Source organism: Pezoporus occidentalis, unplaced genomic scaffold (genome assembly GCF_034315485.1).
Source record: "Pezoporus occidentalis ecotype Australia unplaced genomic scaffold, CSIRO_AGI_Poc_V1 ctg78, whole genome shotgun sequence".
Taxonomy (NCBI): Eukaryota; Metazoa; Chordata; class Aves; order Psittaciformes; family Psittacidae; genus Pezoporus; species Pezoporus occidentalis.
In genome coordinates, this window is record NW_026916137.1 from 1,790,514 (window position 1) to 1,811,656 (window position 21,143).

General features: G+C 43.4%; 1 protein-coding gene across 4 annotated transcripts in view; it reads left to right on the forward strand.

Annotated features, from left to right (window-relative positions):
* Window positions 1–21,143, forward strand: part of SYN3 (synapsin III) — a 257,234-nt gene that overhangs the window by 81,690 nt on the left and 154,401 nt on the right. For all 4 annotated transcript variants that reach the window (XR_009961563.1, XM_062602685.1, XM_062602683.1 and 1 more), the window contains exon 3: window positions 9,252–9,309. Coding sequence is in view for 3 of the 4 variants with exons in the window: in XM_062602685.1 (XP_062458669.1) it covers window positions 9,252–9,309 (58 nt within the window). In the remaining variant the exon portion in view is untranslated. The remainder of the gene's footprint in view (window positions 1–9,251; window positions 9,310–21,143) is intronic.

Consider the following 21,143-nt stretch of genomic DNA (forward strand, 5'->3'; position numbering starts at 1 on the left):
TTTCCTCTGCAAAACTGCTCAGCATTCTAGTCTAATGCTTTGTGTTTAAACAGCTTATTTGGGAAGTGATCAAGCACAGCTAAGGCTCCTATTAACAACATGTGATAAAAGCATTGCTTCCTGGACCAGACAGCATAACAATGTGGTTCTTGTTGTATTTGTTAGGTATCTTAGTTGCATTTGTGAAATACCTCATGTTGCTTTTCCAAGCCACTGGTGTGTTTTGTCCAGATTTCATGCCATTTCAAGTGCTAACGGTGTTACATGCTGTCTTGTACAAAATACATGTGCACTGTGTGCAGCCATTCTGCCCGCGAGGATTGTGTCATGTTTCATAGGAAAAAAAAGCCAGAGAATATTTTAGGAGACACAGAATTGTATTGTTGTTTTCCCTTTTATTTTACAGCCAAAACTGCCTGAACAAACTGTCTCCAAAAATTTAAAGATGAAGGAAGAGAAAAATTGTGATTAATGAATGGAATCCTCTTAATGCATCTGAAATAGTTCTTTTTATAACAGCAATGTCATGATTCAGGTCTAATTATGGACTGACTCATCAGGATTACTGTTTTACACTGTTCAGAGGAAATTATTAATAATTTTTTCGTTAAAATAAAACTATTTTTACTTCCAATAGTACATGCCAATATTGAGCCTTAAATAGCATTTGTACAAACACATAATTGGTCAAATAATAACAGTCTAATACTGAATTTTGGTAACATGGGACTTCCTAAATCCTACATTTTTGGAAGGAATTCCTTTTTAAAAATATTCAGTAAGTATAATTTCATGTTTTTGCTAGGCTGAAGATGATGTACTAAGGCTCCCACTCTGAGAATTATTTCTGTCCTTAACTCATTTAAATACAATGGGAAGTTTTGGATTAGCTTTTGGCTTCAGACTTCATTATCATTTACTATTATTATTATTCAGAATTGATTCTCCAAGTTTGACCTCAGGCATTTGCAGTTTAAATTTGCAGTTTAAATTTGCAGTTTTGTCTGTATCTCCTGATAAGAAGCCCAAAATAATTTAACATGGTGGTAACTAACAGTAAATGGTTATGAATTAGCTTTTGTTATCCAGGGGTTACCTTTTAAGGTTTCACAACTTCTGTGCAACTGTGCTACTATAATTTGAAAAAACTCACAGGTAAAATTTACATTTTCACTAATCTTGCTAAAAAAACTTGCTTACATATTCATCATTTAGCCATGTCTATCCAAGACTGAATGATTCGTGCCAAGTGCGACATGAGGGTAAAAATTCTACTTTAGGGAAAGAGGAGGCAAGTTTGTGTTAAACGTGTGTGTATGGGTATGTTATATGTGTGTGCTTGGAAGCAACATGAAGGGTTTCTGTATTGCCTAGCACACAGGCATAAGGGTGAAAAGCAGGTAAGGATGTCAAAAATATTCAATAAGTTGTATATATCACATTGCTTTCCAATCTGTCTTAGGTATGTCACCATCATGTCTGCCTGTATTTTCGTCCTGCATATGTAAAGCAGCTTGCGATCTAGTCCTCCTAAATGAAAGGTGATACAGAAATGTAAAGGATTAGTATCATTACAAAAATAGACACAAGCAATATGGAAAACATTCCCCACCAGGTTATAAATATGCTAATGCAAGTCAAATCTGGGACCTTAATTGCTTTACCAGAATTCCTATAAATGCACAGAAATTAACCTCAGAATGTCCTGACTAGTCCTGTACATATTAAAAAAATGAAATAATAATAATCCTTGAGATGTATTTCTCAAGGTTTGTGAGCCAGATTTCTTCTGCTCAAAAGCCAGCAGCCCTGCCTCAGTGTTGGTTCAAGTTAGCCCCGTTCCCCTGCTCCTCAAGTTCATGGAGGGCAGAAGTGGGTTGGAATAAAACATTGCACAACCCTGAACAAAATGATACCCCTTGCGAGCAGCTCCAGGCCATACCATCTAGATTTAGCAATGTAGAAATGTTCCAGCAATGTACTATTTTGATAATACGCAAAATAAAATTGCTGTCTCATGTTGTAGTTAAAGCAAACTCCCACCTCCACTCCCCACCCACCTCAGGTCTTTGTGGCCAGGAGGAATGTGACTGCAATGTAGCCGGAGGTGGGGGACCAGACCCACAGCAAAGTGTTCTTCTTATCCTGACAGCTCAGGGAAGCACAAAAAAGCTGTGCCCAAAAGCAATAGCACTGCACTAACTAGTGCTTCTTCTCTTGGGGAGGGATGGCTTTGAGTAGCCCCATTTCACAAGCAGGAGGTGGCACAGGAAGATGCTGGGAGGCCGGTATTGTGTGGGACTCCATAGTTCCTTGAATAGGAAGTGCAGCCTGAATGGTTGTTGTCTGTGATAGCTAAAGTGCTGGTGGTTTGCCAGCTCAGGTCTCCCTTGAAAACAACCCTTCAGTTCCCTTAGAGAAAGGGAGGACTCACAAAAGACAATTTAAAAAATCCTTCTCCCTTCCCACCCCAAAGTTTCTCTTTCTGTGTGCATTCAAGCCAAGAAAATCCTTACAGCCTCGGAGAGTGGAACCTCAGACCTATCAAGGACCTCACCATGAGCACTTCCTCTATCAAAAAAAACCCAACCACCATACCACAGACAGATACAGACCTATTCAGAAGAGGCGTTTCTTCCCTTTATGTGATCCCACAACTAATAATGCCTCAGGGGTATTTTACGGTAACAAGAGTGGGATGGGTCTTGTGGTTCTTCCCAGAAGGCAACAAAGGCAGTCTGTTCCTACAGCATGACCTTGGACACCAAAGACCTACCTGCAGAACAGCTGAGCTGGCTCTCCATCGGTGGCTCCAGCAAGACAGCATTGAGAGCAAGATGATCTGAACACAGATGACTGCAGTAATACTGCACTCCAAGGATGGAGATGAAACTTCTGTGGAGCTCCTGGAAACGTATCAGTGTAGTTAGTTTTTATCCAACCTATATCTTAGATTTACCTCTTTGTCCCTCACTATCTGTCTGTAGAATGCAGGTACCCTTTCCTTCTTTCTGCACTTGCCTCTGGTCCATTTAACCTACAATTCAGACCTTGCTTTCTGAGGTGTTGAATCACACATCCATCATGCCTATACACCATCTTTAGCATCCTGACACCCCCCAACCCCTGGCCCAAGGTACTCCAACAGAATAAATACTAACTACCGACCAGTCCATCCCACAGCTGAACATAAGGGCCTCTGGGCTGAGGCAGATGTGGACAAAAGCTCCAGTAGGCTGCAGACCTTAGCATTTGTGGAGTGAGTTTTCCCTATGCCCTTGGCAGTCAGGACTTTACCATCTCAGAAGCCCTTACTATTTGCTGAGAATTGCTAAACTGGAGGAAAGTGGTGAAGGGGTTGAGGGCTGGCTCCTGAAAGGAAAACCTTCCTTGTTTTCACCCCTGAAGAAAAAAGGGCACAAACACATCTCTCCTCCCTCTTCCCCTCCCCTCCTCACTGCCTTTATAGAGCATAGGGGCTGGGGGGGTCAGGGCATTCCAGCGGCTGCTGGCCAGTATCCTGGAAACTGTCTCCTTTTTCCCAGTCCCAGCCCCTTTTACGAAGGAGACAATGCAGACATACAGTGAGTGCCTTGTGCATCACTTGGGCCCCCAGGCCCTTTGACACAGGGATTTCGTACAGTGGCTAACCCCCTCCCCTCCTGCCCCGAGGTCCCCCACACCCAATCCAGGGGGCTTCAGCCTGGAAAACCAGGCTGATCCAGAAAGAAATTGCATGCCTTATTTTCCCAAGCAGCTTGAGAGAAATATGTGTAATGTGATTCCAGGGGAATAATCCAGATCATTCCAGAATTTACCCATGGGTCCTTTTTGGTTTATTTATCCAGGTCTCTTCTTCCCCATTTCTTTCACTCTTTTGTCCACCCACTCCCTTGCCCATCTCTCCCCAAGAGTCCTGCATGTTTCCCCTCTTGTCCTCAGTGTGTTTTGCTCTGGCCTCGTCACAGAGTGGAAAAGGCTGCTCCCCACTCCAGATGAGAAGTGGTCTCCATCCAAAGTGTGGCTTGGCTTTCTTTGTTTGTTATGTCTTGCTCCAAAGGCACAAGCTCAGTCAGAGGACTTGGAGAAATTAGCTATTACAATATCCCAGTGACCCTCTTTGGTACACATGCAGTGATACTGAGCCCATTTCTGGGGTGAAGCCACAAGCCTGCTCCTAAGTTTGTAGCTGAAGGCCTCTGTTGGACAGTGATGCCCTAATAAGTGCCTGGGTTCATTCACACCACAGGAGATTTGGGCTCAGGTTTGTTTGTTCATCTAAAGGATGGCTTCCCACTTATGAAGACATACTACAAGCCGTTGCAATGACATTTGCTACATCAGCTCCACTGAGGTCTCTCACAAGAAGATTTGAGCTATACTTCTTTGATTTCCTTGATCTCTTCCTGTCCTAGAAAATTGCTTTATACAGAAACCATTTTACAGGATACCTGAAGAAATATCATGAATTTAATACAAAATACCAGCCTGTCTTCAAAGCTGTATTACCTGTCATAACTTCTGCTTCACCCAGCTAATGAATCACAGCACTCCTCCAGGCCATCACAATCACTTCAGATCTCTCATCCTTCCTGGCTACTCCCTTCCCAATATTGAGGCCAGTGCTCTGCACCTCTTACACGGGCAGCGGTCTAGTGGCACTGTATCTGGGGAAGAGCTCCCTGGGCACTTTCTTTAGCCGATGCTTGATACCTGCTGCAGTCAGGTAACAAGCTGTAATACCTGCTGTAATTGTACCTGCATCTTCTCCTATTCATCACCTGTGCATAGCATTTCCCAGCGTGCTAGAAGTTGTGCAGTCCCCTGCTGCATCCCTGATGCCTCTCTTTCCCACAGATACAGGGGAAAACACTGAAGCAGTCCTCTTAAACACCTTGGATATGCTGCTTTGCAACAGAAGTCAAAAAGCAGAGGGAAGAGAAAAGAAATAACTCCAGAAGAGACAGTACAATCTCTGCGGAAATAGCTTCTCCTGGATTCCTGTGCTGAACATGTTTATTGGCTGGTGGGTTGAGCACCCATTGCACCAACTTTTGTTTTAAAGCAGAAAAAGCACAAGGCAGATGTAACCAGTTATTTATCATACAGAGAGAAACTGCTAGACGATCTGTGTTCACCCAACAGACATAGCTTGTGAGTTTTCGCCCTTTGCTGCTGATCCTGGGCAGCCCTTACTCCAGCCCTTACTCTCTTCTGCATGTTCCTCCATGACACAGGACCAGCACGGCAATGCAGGCTGGCCCCAGCTCCTGTACCTGTAGCCCTCTGGCCCAGCTTTACCTCCCCTGGGCCTTGTGACACATGAGGCTTTGACAGGAAAATTTGCACCCATGAGGAGTGAATCCATGTGTTTGCAGACTAGGGGCATTAGTAGGAAGGAGCAGGGGAGCATGCTGATTTGGGCACCCCTCACACAGGCACAGTACAAGTTGTCCCAGCTGTCAGTGACACCCAGAGGGATAAACTCTGGTATTCAAGTGTCTTACAAATGTGTTTGCAGTGTTGGGTCAGTGATGGCATGCCTTGCTCAGACAGATGATTTGCAAACACCTAAAGGCACTAATATTATACATGGGCTTTGTGTGAATTATCCCTTATGAAGTAACCAGAGATAAATTGAACATTTATTTTTCCTTTCTGCTATTAAGGATGCACTCTGTATGTGACAGAGAATTATGTATATGCCACAGTCGCTGAGGCAGACGGGGCCTGTTTCATGGCAGCTCTGGAAAATAAGCTTTTATTCTTTCCAAATTACTTCATAAGAAGAGTCATCAGGTTTCTTGTGGCCCTGTAATCATGTCAGGGCTGAGGCAGAAAGCAGAAGTTTGTTTGATGCTCTTGCACCCAGAAAATATGTCCTTTTCCAGAGCATGTGGCTTCTTCCATCACAAAGAGAGAAGGATTCAAGGCAAGCTTTCTCCCTGGAAAAGAAACAGCCTTTTGCTGTTTATTATGGTGCTTCCTCCCTCCCAGCCAATGCAGCTACATTTACATGCATTGCCTAGCACTGTAAATCCTACCCAGGAACTGTTCTTGAGCATGGCTGTGCAGTTTTCTTCAGTCAAACATGTTTACATGCTAATTTACTGAGATCACAGCAACCACACCATCCCATCTGCACCCTGCCTAACAAATTATAACTCTGTGTTCTGGCGGGTTTGAACATCTGACATGCTTGATAATAAAGGGATGGCCAGCCAAGCAGTGGTCAGTGCTGCAGGCTGCCCAGGAGAGGGGGTAGGTTTGTAGGGCCACTGCATTGCCCTGTGTCCCAAGCTGGGGGGACAAACAGCCCCCCATCCCAGGGCAATGAGCTGCTCCTCTGATCACTAGCAACTGGCTATGCTAGAGGTGAATGGGGACACTTCTGAGGCTCCCCAGAAAGGCTTTTGACTGGTCTTCTGCATGTCACTCCCCTGCTGCACTGCAGGATCACTAGATAGCCCTGGAGCATGTCACTTCCTAGGCAGAGGTCTGGAAGAGCCTTGCACAGGTGGTTTTGGGGCAGAAAGCATCTTACAAATGGATTGCACAGCCTCACCTACCAGAAACATCAATCTACCTTTCTCTTGCATCCCCAGCAGAACAGCATAATCTTCCTTTCTTCCATCTCATGTCCACCATAGGAACCAAAAGCCATTTCACACATTGTGCACTAGTGACCAAAAGATTCCCTCTTGTAACAGAGGCATCATGATGTTTCCACAACATCAGCAATGATTCCAACTTGCTTGAAATGTCAGGGCTCCAGGGTGAGTCTAAAGCCATTTTTCATTTCAACATGATAGCCTCTACTTCCCAGGGGCTCCAAAACCCCAGGTGTGAATTGAAAACCTCACTCCAGAGGTGCTTCAGTAAGAAATGTTTCATTCCTACCCTGGGCCATGTCAAAATGATGGGCTGACCAAAATATTTGGTTGCAAATTGCTTAGCACCTGTAGTCTTCAGAGACACTCAGAGCAGGTTAACCCTCCTGGGGGGCTTTCTTTGAAAGAAAGTGATATATTGTGCTGTTGACAGAAAGTTACCTGAGACATGGGGTGCAACAACCTGTGTGGGAAGAGGGCAAGAAGATCATATAGTGCTTAAGTTGAGATCCCTTGCTGTATTCCAATGACTCCTTGCTCTGGATATCCTCTCTGTGTGATCACCCATGAGTAGAGCCAGTACTGTAGAGATGGGAGAGAGGACATTTTTAACCATGTGAAGGCTCATTTCCTGCACTAGGCAGTGGAAGCCTCTTTGCTGGGCTAAAGACTGTGGTTAATCACACTTCATTACAAGCTGAAGCAAAGCAGCACCAAGGAGTTTGCAACCAGCTGGTCAGCAAAGAGGAAAGGCCATAGAGGGAGGAAGTGTGTTTCATAAATGGGGATAAGTAGTATACATTATGAGTGTGCTGGGAATAAAAACAAGCTTGTACCGTGAATAGTGTGCCTCAAATTTCAGACCAGTTCCTGTGGGCCCACTTAAAGCGTACTCCAGTTTTCAAGAAGTCACTGATTCCAGCAATATCCCCAGTGTTTAGGAGCAAGGAATGTTGCCAGGCCCTCTAGAGCGAAGCCTCCAGAAATACGATGGAATTATTAAGTGCATTTAGCGTTCCTGTTTATTGTTAGAGGCATGATGTCTCCGCTTGTCTGCTGAGCTCCTTTTCAGGCAACACTCATAAATTCAAGGAAGAGAGAAAAAATGGCCACAGCTCTGCTTTTTATACCGGACAGGGTCGTTTGAGTGATTTGGTCTTGGTCACACCTGGCTGCTACACTGTCCCCCACTGATCTCTGGACAGAGGTCTTATCACCACCATGCTGATGGATGGGCTGTCTGGGAAGGGAAGCCTGATACAGCCTTCAGATATCCTAATAAGAATGAAGCAGACAACTTTTGGAATTATTTTATGTAGGTTTGCTTCGGTTTGTTTTGTTTTTAATAAAATGTAAAGTTTTGAGTTGGTTTTGAGCCAGAATGACAAAACAGGTTTTTATTTACATGTCACATTCCTGGGGGAGGGGAGCATGCAGCTGAAAACTGGTGTGTTTCAGCCATGGGGAAAATTGCCTTCCTACTGCCTCTCCTCTTTTTTGTTTTTTTTAATTGGAACAAACAGACACATAGTAAAAATGTGAGCCAGATTCTTCTTTTTTTTGCTAATACTATAAAACAGGGAGCAAAGTCGGCTTCCCCTCATTTTCCCTTACTTCTTTATTCTGTCCTCTCTCTGCCAATTGGAAACAGAATGCAGAGAGTTACTTTGTCTCTGGAAACAGCTCTTGCAGGGCTGAACTGTGTTTTCAAGGGTTTCCAAATAGAACAGCTTTTTGGAACCTACATGGTCTTCCTGAAGTTTTAGGGGGGAGATCTGAGAAAATAAATTCATATTTTCTTCTGCCGAGCTTGTTTGGTGAGGGGAAGAACTGGGGAGATATATTCACAGTGGAAATTACGTTGGCAAGTTCCCTGCTGACTATTCAATGTAAGGAGAATTATACACAAATACGAATAAAAAAGCTAAAACTGCCTGTCCTTTTCCTATGTTTTTTTTTCTCCAGCACTACTGTCAGCCTTTCCCTATCATAAACAACCAGTCCTTCTGAAAGTACTTTGTTGTCTGCAAAGCGTAGGCAGATAGGAGCAGAGTGGTGGAAGGTATATGTCCTTCTCTTGACACTCTTCAGCTCCAAAGCAAACACAGAGGTCCTTCATTAGTAACACTGTAGATGCAGATACTGTTTTTCTAAATCAGTAGTGGAAAATCAAACAGAATCAAAAAGCAGCTCTGTAGCAATAAAGCAAGGGAATAGGCTTCACAAGTAGTTAGCTATGATGATAAAAATCCTTGCTCAAAGTCCGAAGTAGTTTCTAACGTTGTGCCACATGTTGCTTTCCTTCTTTTACAGAGTAAGATGGAGTATTAAATGAGACATAGCAAGGAATACTCTATTAGAATCTTTGCTCTGGAAAAGATTAGGAGAGCATTTGGTTTTCAGTTTGAAAATAAAATGAAAAAGTCACAAGCCTTGAAGGAACTTTCCAATGTGGTTTTCATCTGGCTTGGAGGGTTTCTTTTGGAGAACAGAAAGCTGAAAGAAGATAGGAATTAGGAAAACATGCTGTGACCCGGATAGAAATTATTCAGCAAAGAGGGAAATGCAGAAGCAAAACAGTATGTAATGAAAGCCAAAAATCTTCTTTTACCATGTTTGTCTCTCTCATTTCTTCTGCAGGGCCAAATATTTCCAGGGGAAGAAGGTGAATGGAGAATTTGATATCCGAGTGGAACAGGTCAGTAACAAATGAATTTGGCTACAAGAAATGTGTGTGGACAGGACTGAGGTTTTGATCACAGACAATCTGTGGATATTTCTGGTCTTGAAGAAAGGAACTAATGAGCCTTAAGATACGTCCATTTTATAGAATTGTGGAAGCCATAAACAAAAATATCTTAATTGGCCACCGGTTCATCCTCCCTACCTTTGCAGAATCAGTTGCTATTTCACCTTAAAATACAATTTTCTATTCTGGTGATGGGATTATAATTTCTTCCATTAGAAGACTACCTCACAGCTCTGTATCTATGCCTGAAAAAGTGTAAAGCCAGTATACAACAGTACACGGTGATGTTATGTTCCACATGAGATCTATACAAGTCTTCTGACTTACCCTGATTTAAGCCTAAAACCTTTGACTGAAGTATGCAAACCAACTGCATATGGCAAAATCTTTTAATCTGTTGAAAGTCCATAACCAGTAAGGAGGTTCAATGCCTGTTTTCTGATGTGCTGTGCAGGGCATTGAATAAATTCCCCGTTTCTCTTTTAGCCTTCACCAGCCATTCATTTCAGTTGAAAACTCTTGATGTTGGGTCTGTCCCCTTCTCTCTGTGTTGGTGCAGCCTGTCAAAATGAAGTCCCAGTATTGACTGGAACTTTGGATGCTGTTGTCAAAGTAGAAATGCTTATTAATAATCATTTGCAGGTACCTAACTTGAAAGCAGGCATAAGGAGAGATGTAGAGATGAACTGGTGATCCTGAAGGAATCATATGGTTGCTTTATACTCATTAGGGCTATAAAATTACTTGGATGGATAAAGAAATGTGTTGAACGTTGTTTGAATGACCTGATTTTTTTCTGTCTTCATAAAGCTTTTGATTCTGCATCGTGTGGTTGTGCACATGTGCATATGTGTGTGTATAGAATTATTAATGCAGTGATTTTGAAGACTTTCTCAGGACCCATTGTCCTTGATAAAGTGCTCCTTCTCCTTTCAAAGGGGTGCTGTCCCATTGCCTACGACTATACATGAGCACATATATTCTGATCAAAGGCTGTGTGTGGAAAAGTTAACAAGTTTGGTTTTGGTTGGGTTATTTTTGCAACTGTGATACTATGAACACTTAATTTTCCTTTTTATTGGTATCACACTTGCCACCACTGGGTGGTATTAGGAAGAACAATTCTCACTTGCACTTCCTTATCAAAGTCTTTATTTTACTGGCTCCTTCACTAAATGTTCTAAAAGACAATTGGAAAGGAAAAAAAATTCACACCTTTCACACAGAAGCATGAAATCAAGTAATAATTCAGAGTTGTCCTTCAAACCTCTGATCTAAGCCACTACACTGCAAAGCAGGGTGAGCTTCAGAGCTAGACCTGGCACTCTTCAAAATGACCTGTTAACTCCTTCCTAAACCTCCAGCCTCTGCCTTTCCCCTTATAGTCCTTCTTCTCGAATGTTACTGCACTTGAAGTCCTTATAAAGAAACTATCTTTAAATGGTTGGTGAGTGGAGAAAGACCAAAGTGGACTCTTGATCCCTGATGGGTTAAACCCGGTAATGACCCTCATCATCGTCACTGGGCAGCTTATCGCATTTTTCCAAGGACCCTTTGGGGGAGACTTTCCCGGTCTGTCACTTGAAATCCTTCACATAGGCTGAATGTCCATGCTTGAGATGAGGCACTAAAGTGCTCCAAGTAAAGACCGTAAGCCTGGTGTATAATCCTGCTGGTGAGGACCATTGCCAGAGCCCTTGCAGCTTTCCTTGTTGAGCATAGTGTCTGCAGCTCTGCCCAAGGGAATGAAAAGCGCAGTGGGTAAGACAGATGAGGAACAATGAACAGAGGTCCTGCCTACTTCCCTTGAGCTGCTCCTGCCCCTTAGACCAGGCAGCCAAGCCTCCAAGTAGTGGGCACCGAACTGCTCTTGTCTCACCCGGACCTCAAAAGCAGAAGGGATGATCACTTTCCCCAGCTGGGTCACTGTCGGTCAAGGGAAACACAGAAGCTGCATTTTCATGGGCAGTCCCTGAATCTGACCTCTCCGTATCACTGAGTCCAAGAGAGTGGCTCTTCTTTCTTCAAACTCTGGTTTTTTGTCCCCTTGTTTTTTCTTGCCAATCAATCCTTGCTCAGTATTTCTCAAAAATCAATTTTCTTTCCTTGCTCCCACCCTAATTACCTGGAGCTTTCCTCTCTTCTTCCTCAAGAACATGTCCAGGAGCCTAAAGTGCTGTGGAACAGGTCCCTGTGGCTGAACACAGATCCAACCAACCTGAAAAATGAATGTTCATCCATTACAGGGAAAAAAAGTAGGGAATAGCTCTATTTACCAGACTGGTCCACACCCTTGTCTTTAAATGCCTAGCTCACCAGTCTTCAATACTGTAACTGACCCATGAATGGTACATAGACTGTGCCATCATGCTCAAGCCCTGTTCAGGTCTGAGTAATATCTGCATCAGATCAAGGTTTGACTCTCCAGCACCCCTTAAGCCACTTGGTCTGCTCAGGAAGTTCATTTAGTTTTTCAGTTTTCCATCTGATCCTGCCTCAGATAACCACACGTTATTGACTCAAATAGGAATACAGTTTGCCTTTGGAAAGTTTTTTATATTTTATAGGAAAAAAAAAACACTTTTAATCTGAAAAGCTAAATAGCAAAAAAAGTTTGAATGGCAGAAGACAGTGAAAGGAAATATCCAAATGTTAAGTACTCTTGAAAAACCACATTGGGAAAAAGCAACTGCCCTGTTTTTCTGACAGTGCTAATTTTTTTGCCATTCTTCCAGGATGGTCTGTGGTTGGTTTAAACTGAAGGGAGAGTTTGCCTTGTTACTTTTTCTCTTCCTTTTTCATCTCCATCTCTATTACATCTTTATTCTTTCTTAGCAAGCCATTTCGGAAGTCTTTGGGGGGAAGCGGTGCAGGATAGTAGGTGATTTTTTCTTTAAGTCATGACATCACTTATTTGTAATGGAGCAGGAGTGCTGAAAGCAGCACTGCCTCTCCCTCTCTCGGCAGTGGGAAGTCACTTATCTAATCTGGTTCTACACCCCTACCAGCTCTCAGAGCTGCCTCTCCCCCTTGGCTGTCATCCAAGGAATGCAAGATGTATGTGATCATGCTGTCTCTCCCCATCTATCCCCCACACCCAACACTGTCAAAGGCATTGGCTGATTTCAGCCAAATTGGAGAAACAGGCAGAATTTCAAGATATTGAGTTACTACAAGAGGTGAATTCAGTTCAGATACTGGGTAATCTACAGGGAAGAGACTATCAAATGCCATCCTGCTTCTCAGGGAGCTGCTTCTGTAAATCTCAGTTTGTATGAAAATAGATTTTATGGACTCTCAAAGAAGGTTTTATAGTTCAGTAACACAGAAATGAATTGTATGACCTTAGTACCACCGCAAGGTCCTTGCTGTTCAGCTGTGTCCATTACCAATAGTGAAAAGCAATAGACAAGACATGCTGTGGGCACCGCCTGGTACCTGTAAATAGGGGAGAGAGTTGTAAGGGATAAGGGTGGGCACAGTCTTTCTAGCCTCTGCTGTTTCCTGTCTCCCCTTAAAATGAACATGAAGCCTAACTTTGTTTCCATCTTTGTTTCTTCTGATCTTCAGTGTAACACCCAAAACATATTTATTAAGGTGCTTTGGAGGCTGCGGGACTTATTATTGGCTGTGCTAGACTGAAACCCAGGCATGCACAGCATTGCCTTCTTACTGTTGACTGCAGGGGGAGAGATGCGGGGTTGATTGAGGGCTGGAGAGGTGAGAACCAAGTGCAAGTGAATCAGGCCCCTTTTTTCTTTGAAGGCAGTTTGGATTTCATTTTGATTATTTGGATAATTTTTCACTACAAGTCCTTCTAGAGCAATGATAGTTATCCATAAAATCATGGAATGGTTGGGGTTGGAAAGGACCTTAAAGCTCATCCAATTCCAACCCCCTGCCACAAGCAGGGACACCTTCCACTAGAGCAGGTTGCTCCAAGCCCCGTCCAACCTGGCCTTGAACACTGTCAGGCATGGGGCAGCCACAGCTTCTCTGGGCAACCTGTGCCAGTGCCTCACCACCCTCACAGTAAAGAACTTCTTCCTAATGTCTAATCTAAATCTCCCCTCTGTCAGTTTAAAGCATTCCCCCTTCTCCTGTCACTGCATGGCCTTGTAAGAAAACCTTCTTCAGATTTCCCAGGTCCCCTTACGCACTGGAAGCTGCTCTAAGGTCTTCCCAAAGCCTTCTCTTCTCCAGGCTGAACTACCCCAGCTCTCAACCTGTGTTCATAGGAGAGGTGCTCCAGCCCTCTGATCATTTTCATGGCCCTCCTCTGGACTCACTCCAACAGGTCCACATCCTTCTTGTGTTGTGGGCCCCAGAGCTTAGCCGTGTACTCCAGGCGGGGTCTCATGAAAGCAGAGTAGAGGTGGAGAATCATCTCACTTGACCTGCTGGTCACACTCTTTCAGACTGAATGAAACACGGATCAAAAAGCGAAAATCTGTTTGACCTATTGCCATTAAAATCCTGACGGTTTAAGCTTTACTCAGTGTGGGTAAACCCCTAAGCTTTAAGAAGCAGCTGAGTCTAAAAATACTATCCCTATTTTATGCTAAAAATAAGGTTCTTAGATTTTGATTCATACTGTTGCTTTTACTTGTCTTATGATTTCTATCTTTGAGAACTGCTGTATATATATATTCAGTTCTTTTCTCTAGAAATACAAATGCTACAAAAATTCCTTTACATATGAAAAGTGTAAGTTTGATTAAATGGTTCTAAAGCTGAGTTTAAAGAAGAATCTTGAAGTGCCACAGGAGCTGACCACATGCTTTTAGTGTTTCCCAAAGTTAATTTTACTTTTGTCTTCTCCGTCTTTCACTGGCCAGAAGAGCATCAGGAAGCACAGTATCTTCAGGAAGGGGAGGAATTAGACCATAGGCCTTATGCTCCGTCAAATGTCTTTCATCACCAGAGGCAACTGGTAGTAACTCAGCAGCTTTCCACACCCAATCTGCCCTGTCCCAGAGAAAATTAAGCTTTGCCTGCTCTAAGGATTTCATATGACCCTGCAGTTTCCCATATAGATCATAACATACCCAAGGTGAGGGGCTCCTTGGGCGCTAGGTGTGCCACATGTATAACGTGGACGCCACATGGGTGTGTATCCCTAGCACATCCAGGTACAAACAGAAGAGGGCAAGAAAGCTGAGGCTGAGACCTGGACAATCCAGGCCCATCGAATAGACTGTGACATTGTGGGTGGCAGCCAGATGAGTGGACACTCACTGTCTGTCTGGGAGAAAGATGCCCACAAAGCAGTATGTGCAGAGCAGGGTCACTGGGATGACCATGGAGACCTGATTTATGAGAGGAGGCTGAAAGAGTTGGGTTTGTTTATCCTGCCAAAACAAGCTGAAGAAGACATGGCTGCTTTTAATAAATACTGGTTTCCAAAAGGGTTTTGTGATAGGGTGCCTGCAGTAGCAAGGGGTTAGACCTATGGCTCTGGTGCGCTTTTCCAGTCCTGTGCACTGTGTTGACCAACCAAGGGAGAGAGGAGAGCACAGACCTAGCAAGGAAAGCAAACAGCAGCTCTTAGACAGGGCCTGCCACCTTTGGGGTACCTTTCCTTCAGACATTTCCCAAAGACATTTTAATATATGCAGAAACATCTTTCCTGGCATTGACTCATTGATGGTGGAGGGGGGTGGAAAAAGTGCAGGGGGAGTGATGAGGCCAAAAGGTTCATCTAAACTTTTATTCCTGTTGTTTGTCCACCCGTCTCCTTCCCACCATTTCCTGCTGTGATGAGGTGGGTCCGTCTGTCTGCCTGATACACATTCTTCTCACACAGCTCATCCACTTGTTCCCGCTGCCTGGTTTATTTTCATGGAATGATTATTCAGTGAACTCCTATGTACATTCTTCTGGAAAAGTCTTGTGGTATAGATTATGACTCCATTGGCAGCATTGTCAGGAAAAAAGTTGTACTTGGCGCTCACAGAAGATAATTGTAATACAGATCATGAATTCCAACTCCATTGTACTTCCCGTCCTAAAGAGGTATTTTCATGTGCTGCACAAAGTGGTCCTTTCAAAAGACAGACTCTGATAGGCCCATGTGTGATGAGAGGTAATATTAGTCTCTCATCAAATAACTGCATATTTTTTATTCAGTATATGTTTAGGCTTGGGGGTTGGTTTGTTTTTTTTCAAGTGAAAGCCAAAAAGCAGTTCAAGAACAGCAACAGCAGTTCTCATAGCTTTGCCACACACAAGCATTCAGAAACTATGAGTAAAGAGACCTGGAGAAGCAGCAAGAATGACTTGAAAAATAATTTCTTACATACATAGTGTCTTCTTGTTTTATTATGTTTTTTTCCTTCCATTGGTTTTTGGAGAGTTCACGCTTTTGAGCTATTTTTTCCTGGGATCAAAAATTTAGAAATGTGCTTTTGCTAAAGTCACACCACTTCTGAAAAGAGAATTCAATACACAGTTCCGAATGCCATCAGAGCTGATGCACCAAAAGGCACTCACACAGGTGAAGGTATGTGGACCTTCAATGTCAGCACTGTCTGCAGCCTAAGAATATGCATCCTACCTTCAGGACTTATGAAGAGCAGTTGTAGAAACTCTCCTTAGAGCCAAACAGCAGCATCCCCTTCCCAGTTGGACCTTCTCCATGCTTTTCTCCCAGAGAGCAATCCCAGCACTGCGGGTGGGTGGGGAGGAAGGTGCCTCCCAAAGGGATGATGTCTCAGGAAAGAGACATAGGGAATGAGGGTGTGTAATCTCTAATTCTGCATGCATGTGCACACCAAGCCCGCGCAGCCCCAGCTCTCCCCCATGTTCACATCCATTTGATCTGTTCACCCTTCTGCCTCTGCAGGATTTAGGGATTGCTTACTTCCCCCCTGAAATGCTTGCGATGGTTGTAGTGAAACACTGCTACAGGAATGCAGTCTGGTGTCTGCCAAAGTCTTTCTTTCCTTGTACATATCAGAAGATCCACTAAAATGTAAAGCATAAAATCCACCGAGGAATGTGATTTGAGTAGACAGTAGTAATTCCTCATTCCAAGTGCTTAAGCCATGACATGGACCAGCCTGTTATCCTGACTGCGTTTTGTGTCACAGGGCAGGTGGATCAAAACAGATACGTAGTGATAGTTGGTGAGGAGTTTCAGGAGCAAGACTGGGAGAGTGGAGAGCCTTGGTCAGAGCACAGTCAGTGGGTAGGGAAAAACCAAAGGATACGTGGAAACTGGGGAGCACCAGACATACAGAAGACCCACTGTCCTGCAAGCTTTGTGGCTCCAATGCCACAGGTCAATCCACCTTCTGCCACGTCCATGCAGGTGAGAAGGGCTGGTCGGAGTAACTACCAAATGGGATCCTGATGTGGGTACTCTGCATTGCCCCAAAAGCCAGTGTATGTGTTATAGCATATAGCATGTTGCACTGAGGAAAACACGAAGGTTCCCTGGTAGTGCTAAAACCCGCTCTTATTTTTGTGTATGTGCAGTATATATGCAAATGCATATATAAATGAAAATATTCACACAGAAGTTTACAACCTTGTGTCTCCCTTCTAAGCAATAACTAGCCAGAGCAGCTTTTAGCTAATTATGTACAGAGGAGGGTTTAGAAAATTCAGTAGCTAAAAAAACCCCAAGGTGGTCGTCACTGCATGGACAAGCCTGCTTGCTTTAAAAAATATATAAATCAGCCACCATGACCCCAAAATATAAATCTGAAAACCTGTCTTGTATCCCTACTTCTGCATTCCTCTGCCACAATGAAGATGAACTGGCCCTCAGCATCTGCTCAAGCGGCAAAATGGAATGCTTTCCTGGGCTTCCCCTTTGACATGCAGGGAGAAGTTTATTAAGGACATCTGCCAGATACCAAACTTATCACAGGATGATTGAGGCTGAGAGGCACATCTGGATATCTCATAGTCTGATATCTTGCTCTGAGCAAGGACGCATAAAGCAGGATTCCCAAGACCATGGCTAATAAAAGTTTCATGGTCTCCAGGGCTGCAGACTCCACAGCCTCTCCAGGCAACTTGTTCCAGTGTTTGACAATCATTGCAATAAAAAGGGAGTTTTCTTGTTTTTACGTGGAATGTAGTGTTTCTCATTTTGTGCCCATTTCCCCTTCTCTTTTCCCTGGGCACCACTGGAAAGAATATGGCGCCATCTTCTTTACTACCTCCCATTAAGTTTTTATAGATGTTGACAAATCTCCCCCTTTTATGCATCAATCATCAGTGGCAGATTCACAAGACAGGAAACGGAAGGCAAGTCAGTAGCTGAGACAAAGCAACGCAAGGATTGCTGTGGATCTCAAACAGAATCTGAGCTAAAAACCAGTCACTTCACTGCACATATGACAAATCCATGCTGGAACATACGGACAGCAGTATTTTATGTAAGGTGAGTGGCCTTACTTCTTACTCAACAACGTCTAGGTCTCTGCTGAAGGATCAGGGGGAGTTTGGACCATTACAACTCAAGGAAGTTGCAGGCCTGTCAGAAAGGATCCCGGTGACAGCAACAACATTAATCAATGTGCTGAAAAACATCACCTACATGAAAATGCTCCGGGAGTGGGGCTGGTTTTGTCTGGGGAAAAAAGAAAGGAAGAGGGAAGGGTTAGCTTTCAGGTTCTGCAAGAGAAAGTAATGGACAAAAAAAAAAAATATACAGTCTTAAAATGTAAGGGGAGAGATTTAGGCTGGATATTGGGAAAACTTTCCAAGGTTGTTAAGGCACAGATCGCCTAAGGAGGTTCCTCACCTATGGAAGATGCAAGAAGACCGTGTAGTATCTGCACACAATGGCAGAGGTAGACCTGATCATGACTTAGGAATGAGAGAAAGTTATGTTATGTCTTGAGGTCTTTCCAGCACAACTTTCTGTTATTCTATGAAAAGTGCTAAAAATCCACCTTGAACACATGCTTCCCACAAGTCATTAATAAGTGCAGCTACCAAGCCAGGTGTTTCTAATATTACACAATTTAGAAAGACAAAATCCTCCCTGTTCTATTATCAGCAAACTCTAAAATAGCTCACCAAAAAGATCTCCAGCACCTAGAGAACACTGATGGGAGAAAATGATAATAGCTTAAGCTTTAGTTCAATTGATCTGGAGAGATTTCTGAGTCTGGATACCTGAAATAGGCATTAACAGAACTGTCCTAAGAATATCTGTGGGCATCCTCCAGGTCTGGGCCTCATAGAAGTATGCAATAGTTCTATTCCCACAGTCCGTATTACGTTATTGTTCAAGACAGATTGTGTCACGTTTGTCACACATGGTTCAGTCTTCCCCTGAATGTTTTTGCAGACACTGGCACCATTGCAAAGCAAGTATAAAACACCATCAGGCTAATATAATGCCTCCTTCTATTTGATGAGTCCTAATACAAATGACTCTGCAAGACCACAGGGCTCCAGGGTCTCCTGTGTTATGCATAGTTACCTGTCACTCTATCTGCACGGACGGCTTTCAAAGACCTCTTTGTCTGCAAGGTAAACTCAGGCTGGAGATGATCTCAGACTTGAAATCCCAGCCAAGGGAAGTCATCAGGCTACAAAACCCACAAAGTTAAAAATACAGGGAGCACTGGAAAATCAACAGGAAGCAATTTCTGCTGACTGAAGTTTTCAGTCTTCTTCTAAACGCCAGCTAGCAGCGGCCTGTGGGGTGGGACAAAGCAGCTACATGAAAGCAGCAGCAGCCCTTAACTTGGTACATTAAAGCATGAGCAAATGTCATGAAAAGATTAAGACTGTCCCTCAGCTGTGATGGTATATCTGGATATTTTGAGGGCAAGGTAGTTGAGTTCCCCAGACCATCTCTTCTCCCTCCTTGTCAGGGTCCCCTGGACAATGGTTGCCAAAGGGGATTTCTCCTTTTCTTTTGGTTCTTGACATTAGCAGGCCTGAAATTGGTCCTGGCAGTTTGGTATGAAGTACTTACCATCTCGGGGGATTCCCAGGCCTGTTGGACATTAGGTGTCTGAACACATTTTTGTTTGGTCTGACTCGGGGCAATGCCTGTCAGACCAACTTACTTAGATCATAAGTACCAGCCATCAAATGAAGATTGACTATTTCTACCCCCAGCAAAGCAAAGTGATAAGCTTTTTAGTGCAAAATCCCAGTGGAAAAAAGTTACAGAATGAAAACATAAAAACATGAAAACACAGACCTAAAATTTCTCTTCTTGCTCTGGTGTTCACATCAAATGATTGCGTCCCTCGGCTTCAGAAGCTGAAGATGCAGCTCAGTAAGCCTCTGCCTTCAGAGTGGGACATCTCTGAGGCATCTGAGGCACATGCAGATACAGATGCAGAAAAACTGCCATTTCATCTCCCCAGTCCATAGAGCCTCTTGAGCCGATGTGTAAGCTGGCAAGTTTGCCTTGACCCACTAGGGAGCTCACTGATGGTATACAGACCATCCACTCTTGGCTGAAATTCATCAAGGAGGACTCCCCCCTCCCTACCTCTATTGAGATTTTTTAAATATATAAAATGCAGGTGCCCTGTAGAGGGACATATTTTCTTACGTCTTATCCAATATGATCACTCAGGAAGCATGGCTGTGGCCAAGACAACACTGGGCAATCTCATAAGAAAGCCCAGCCAGTCACCTGAACAACTGTCATTCCCTCTGTTCATATGCGTGTGTGTCTGTGTGCGTGTGTGTGCGTGTGTCCTTGAAGCAGGATTTATTTCCTGGCAACAGGAATTTTCCCCCTCCTTTCATTGTAATTGGGAGTTACAGTGATGTAAGATCATGTAAGGGTGTTGCTTTGAAAAGTTTATACAGGGCCACAGACATGAAATCTCATTACATCATTGGGTCACCAGTCTACGGTCATTGCTTTAAAATTAGGTGGATTTGAAAAAAAAAAAGGAAAGTTGGAAGTGATTTCTTCATTTGTCGTCTGGCCTCTGAGCATTTACAGGTGTACTGGTTCTCCACTGGCAAGTTTTTTCCATGCGTTCATGAGGACAAAACATACTTTTTTCAGTTTGGGGGGAGTGTCTGTATAAAAGTTGTTCCTGGCACTATCTTTTGGTTCCAGCTAGTAGAAGTATCAAAAGAACATTAAATAGTACAAGGATCTCAATAAAATTACAAGCATTAGCAGCAACATCTATGTGCTATGGTATTACATGGGCAATGGTTAGAAGAGGAGTTTACAGCTGCCTAGTCTCTATCATACTAAGTCTGAAAGAAAAACAGGAAAAGGGGAAAAAAAGCTGTTTAAAGGGAGAAAACCAAATTTTCTGTCTCAAAAAAAAAAAAAAAAGAAAAGAAAACCTGATGAGTTGTATTTGCATTTGTATACAGAGGCACTAATTTAATATAGGATTCTGAACCTATACAGGTATGTTTGCATCAAGCCAGAAAGGGACAACTTGCATGTCACAATAAGAAACTATTCTAGTTTAAGGTCTACTCATTTGCTCATAAAGAACAGAATCAGGATTTAGAGACCAAGATGAGCACTGATCAGCTAATCCTGCCATTCTCCTCCTACAGAGAGTGAACTGAGACCACTGAGTCTTGCTGGCACTTCTGAGGGGCAGCAGAGCCTGTGGCCATGCAGGGGGATTATCACGCCTCTGGCCCAAGTTAATCATTCTGATTTGTGCCTTAACCTTCACTGACACCTACTGCAGTCATAATCGCCCTCACATACATTGCCTTTTGCTCCCCATAGCTTAAATATTCCTGGCCAACATTTCCAGCCGTGTAAATCACACCTCTTTGAAAATATAAAATGTTTGAATAATCGAGCAGTA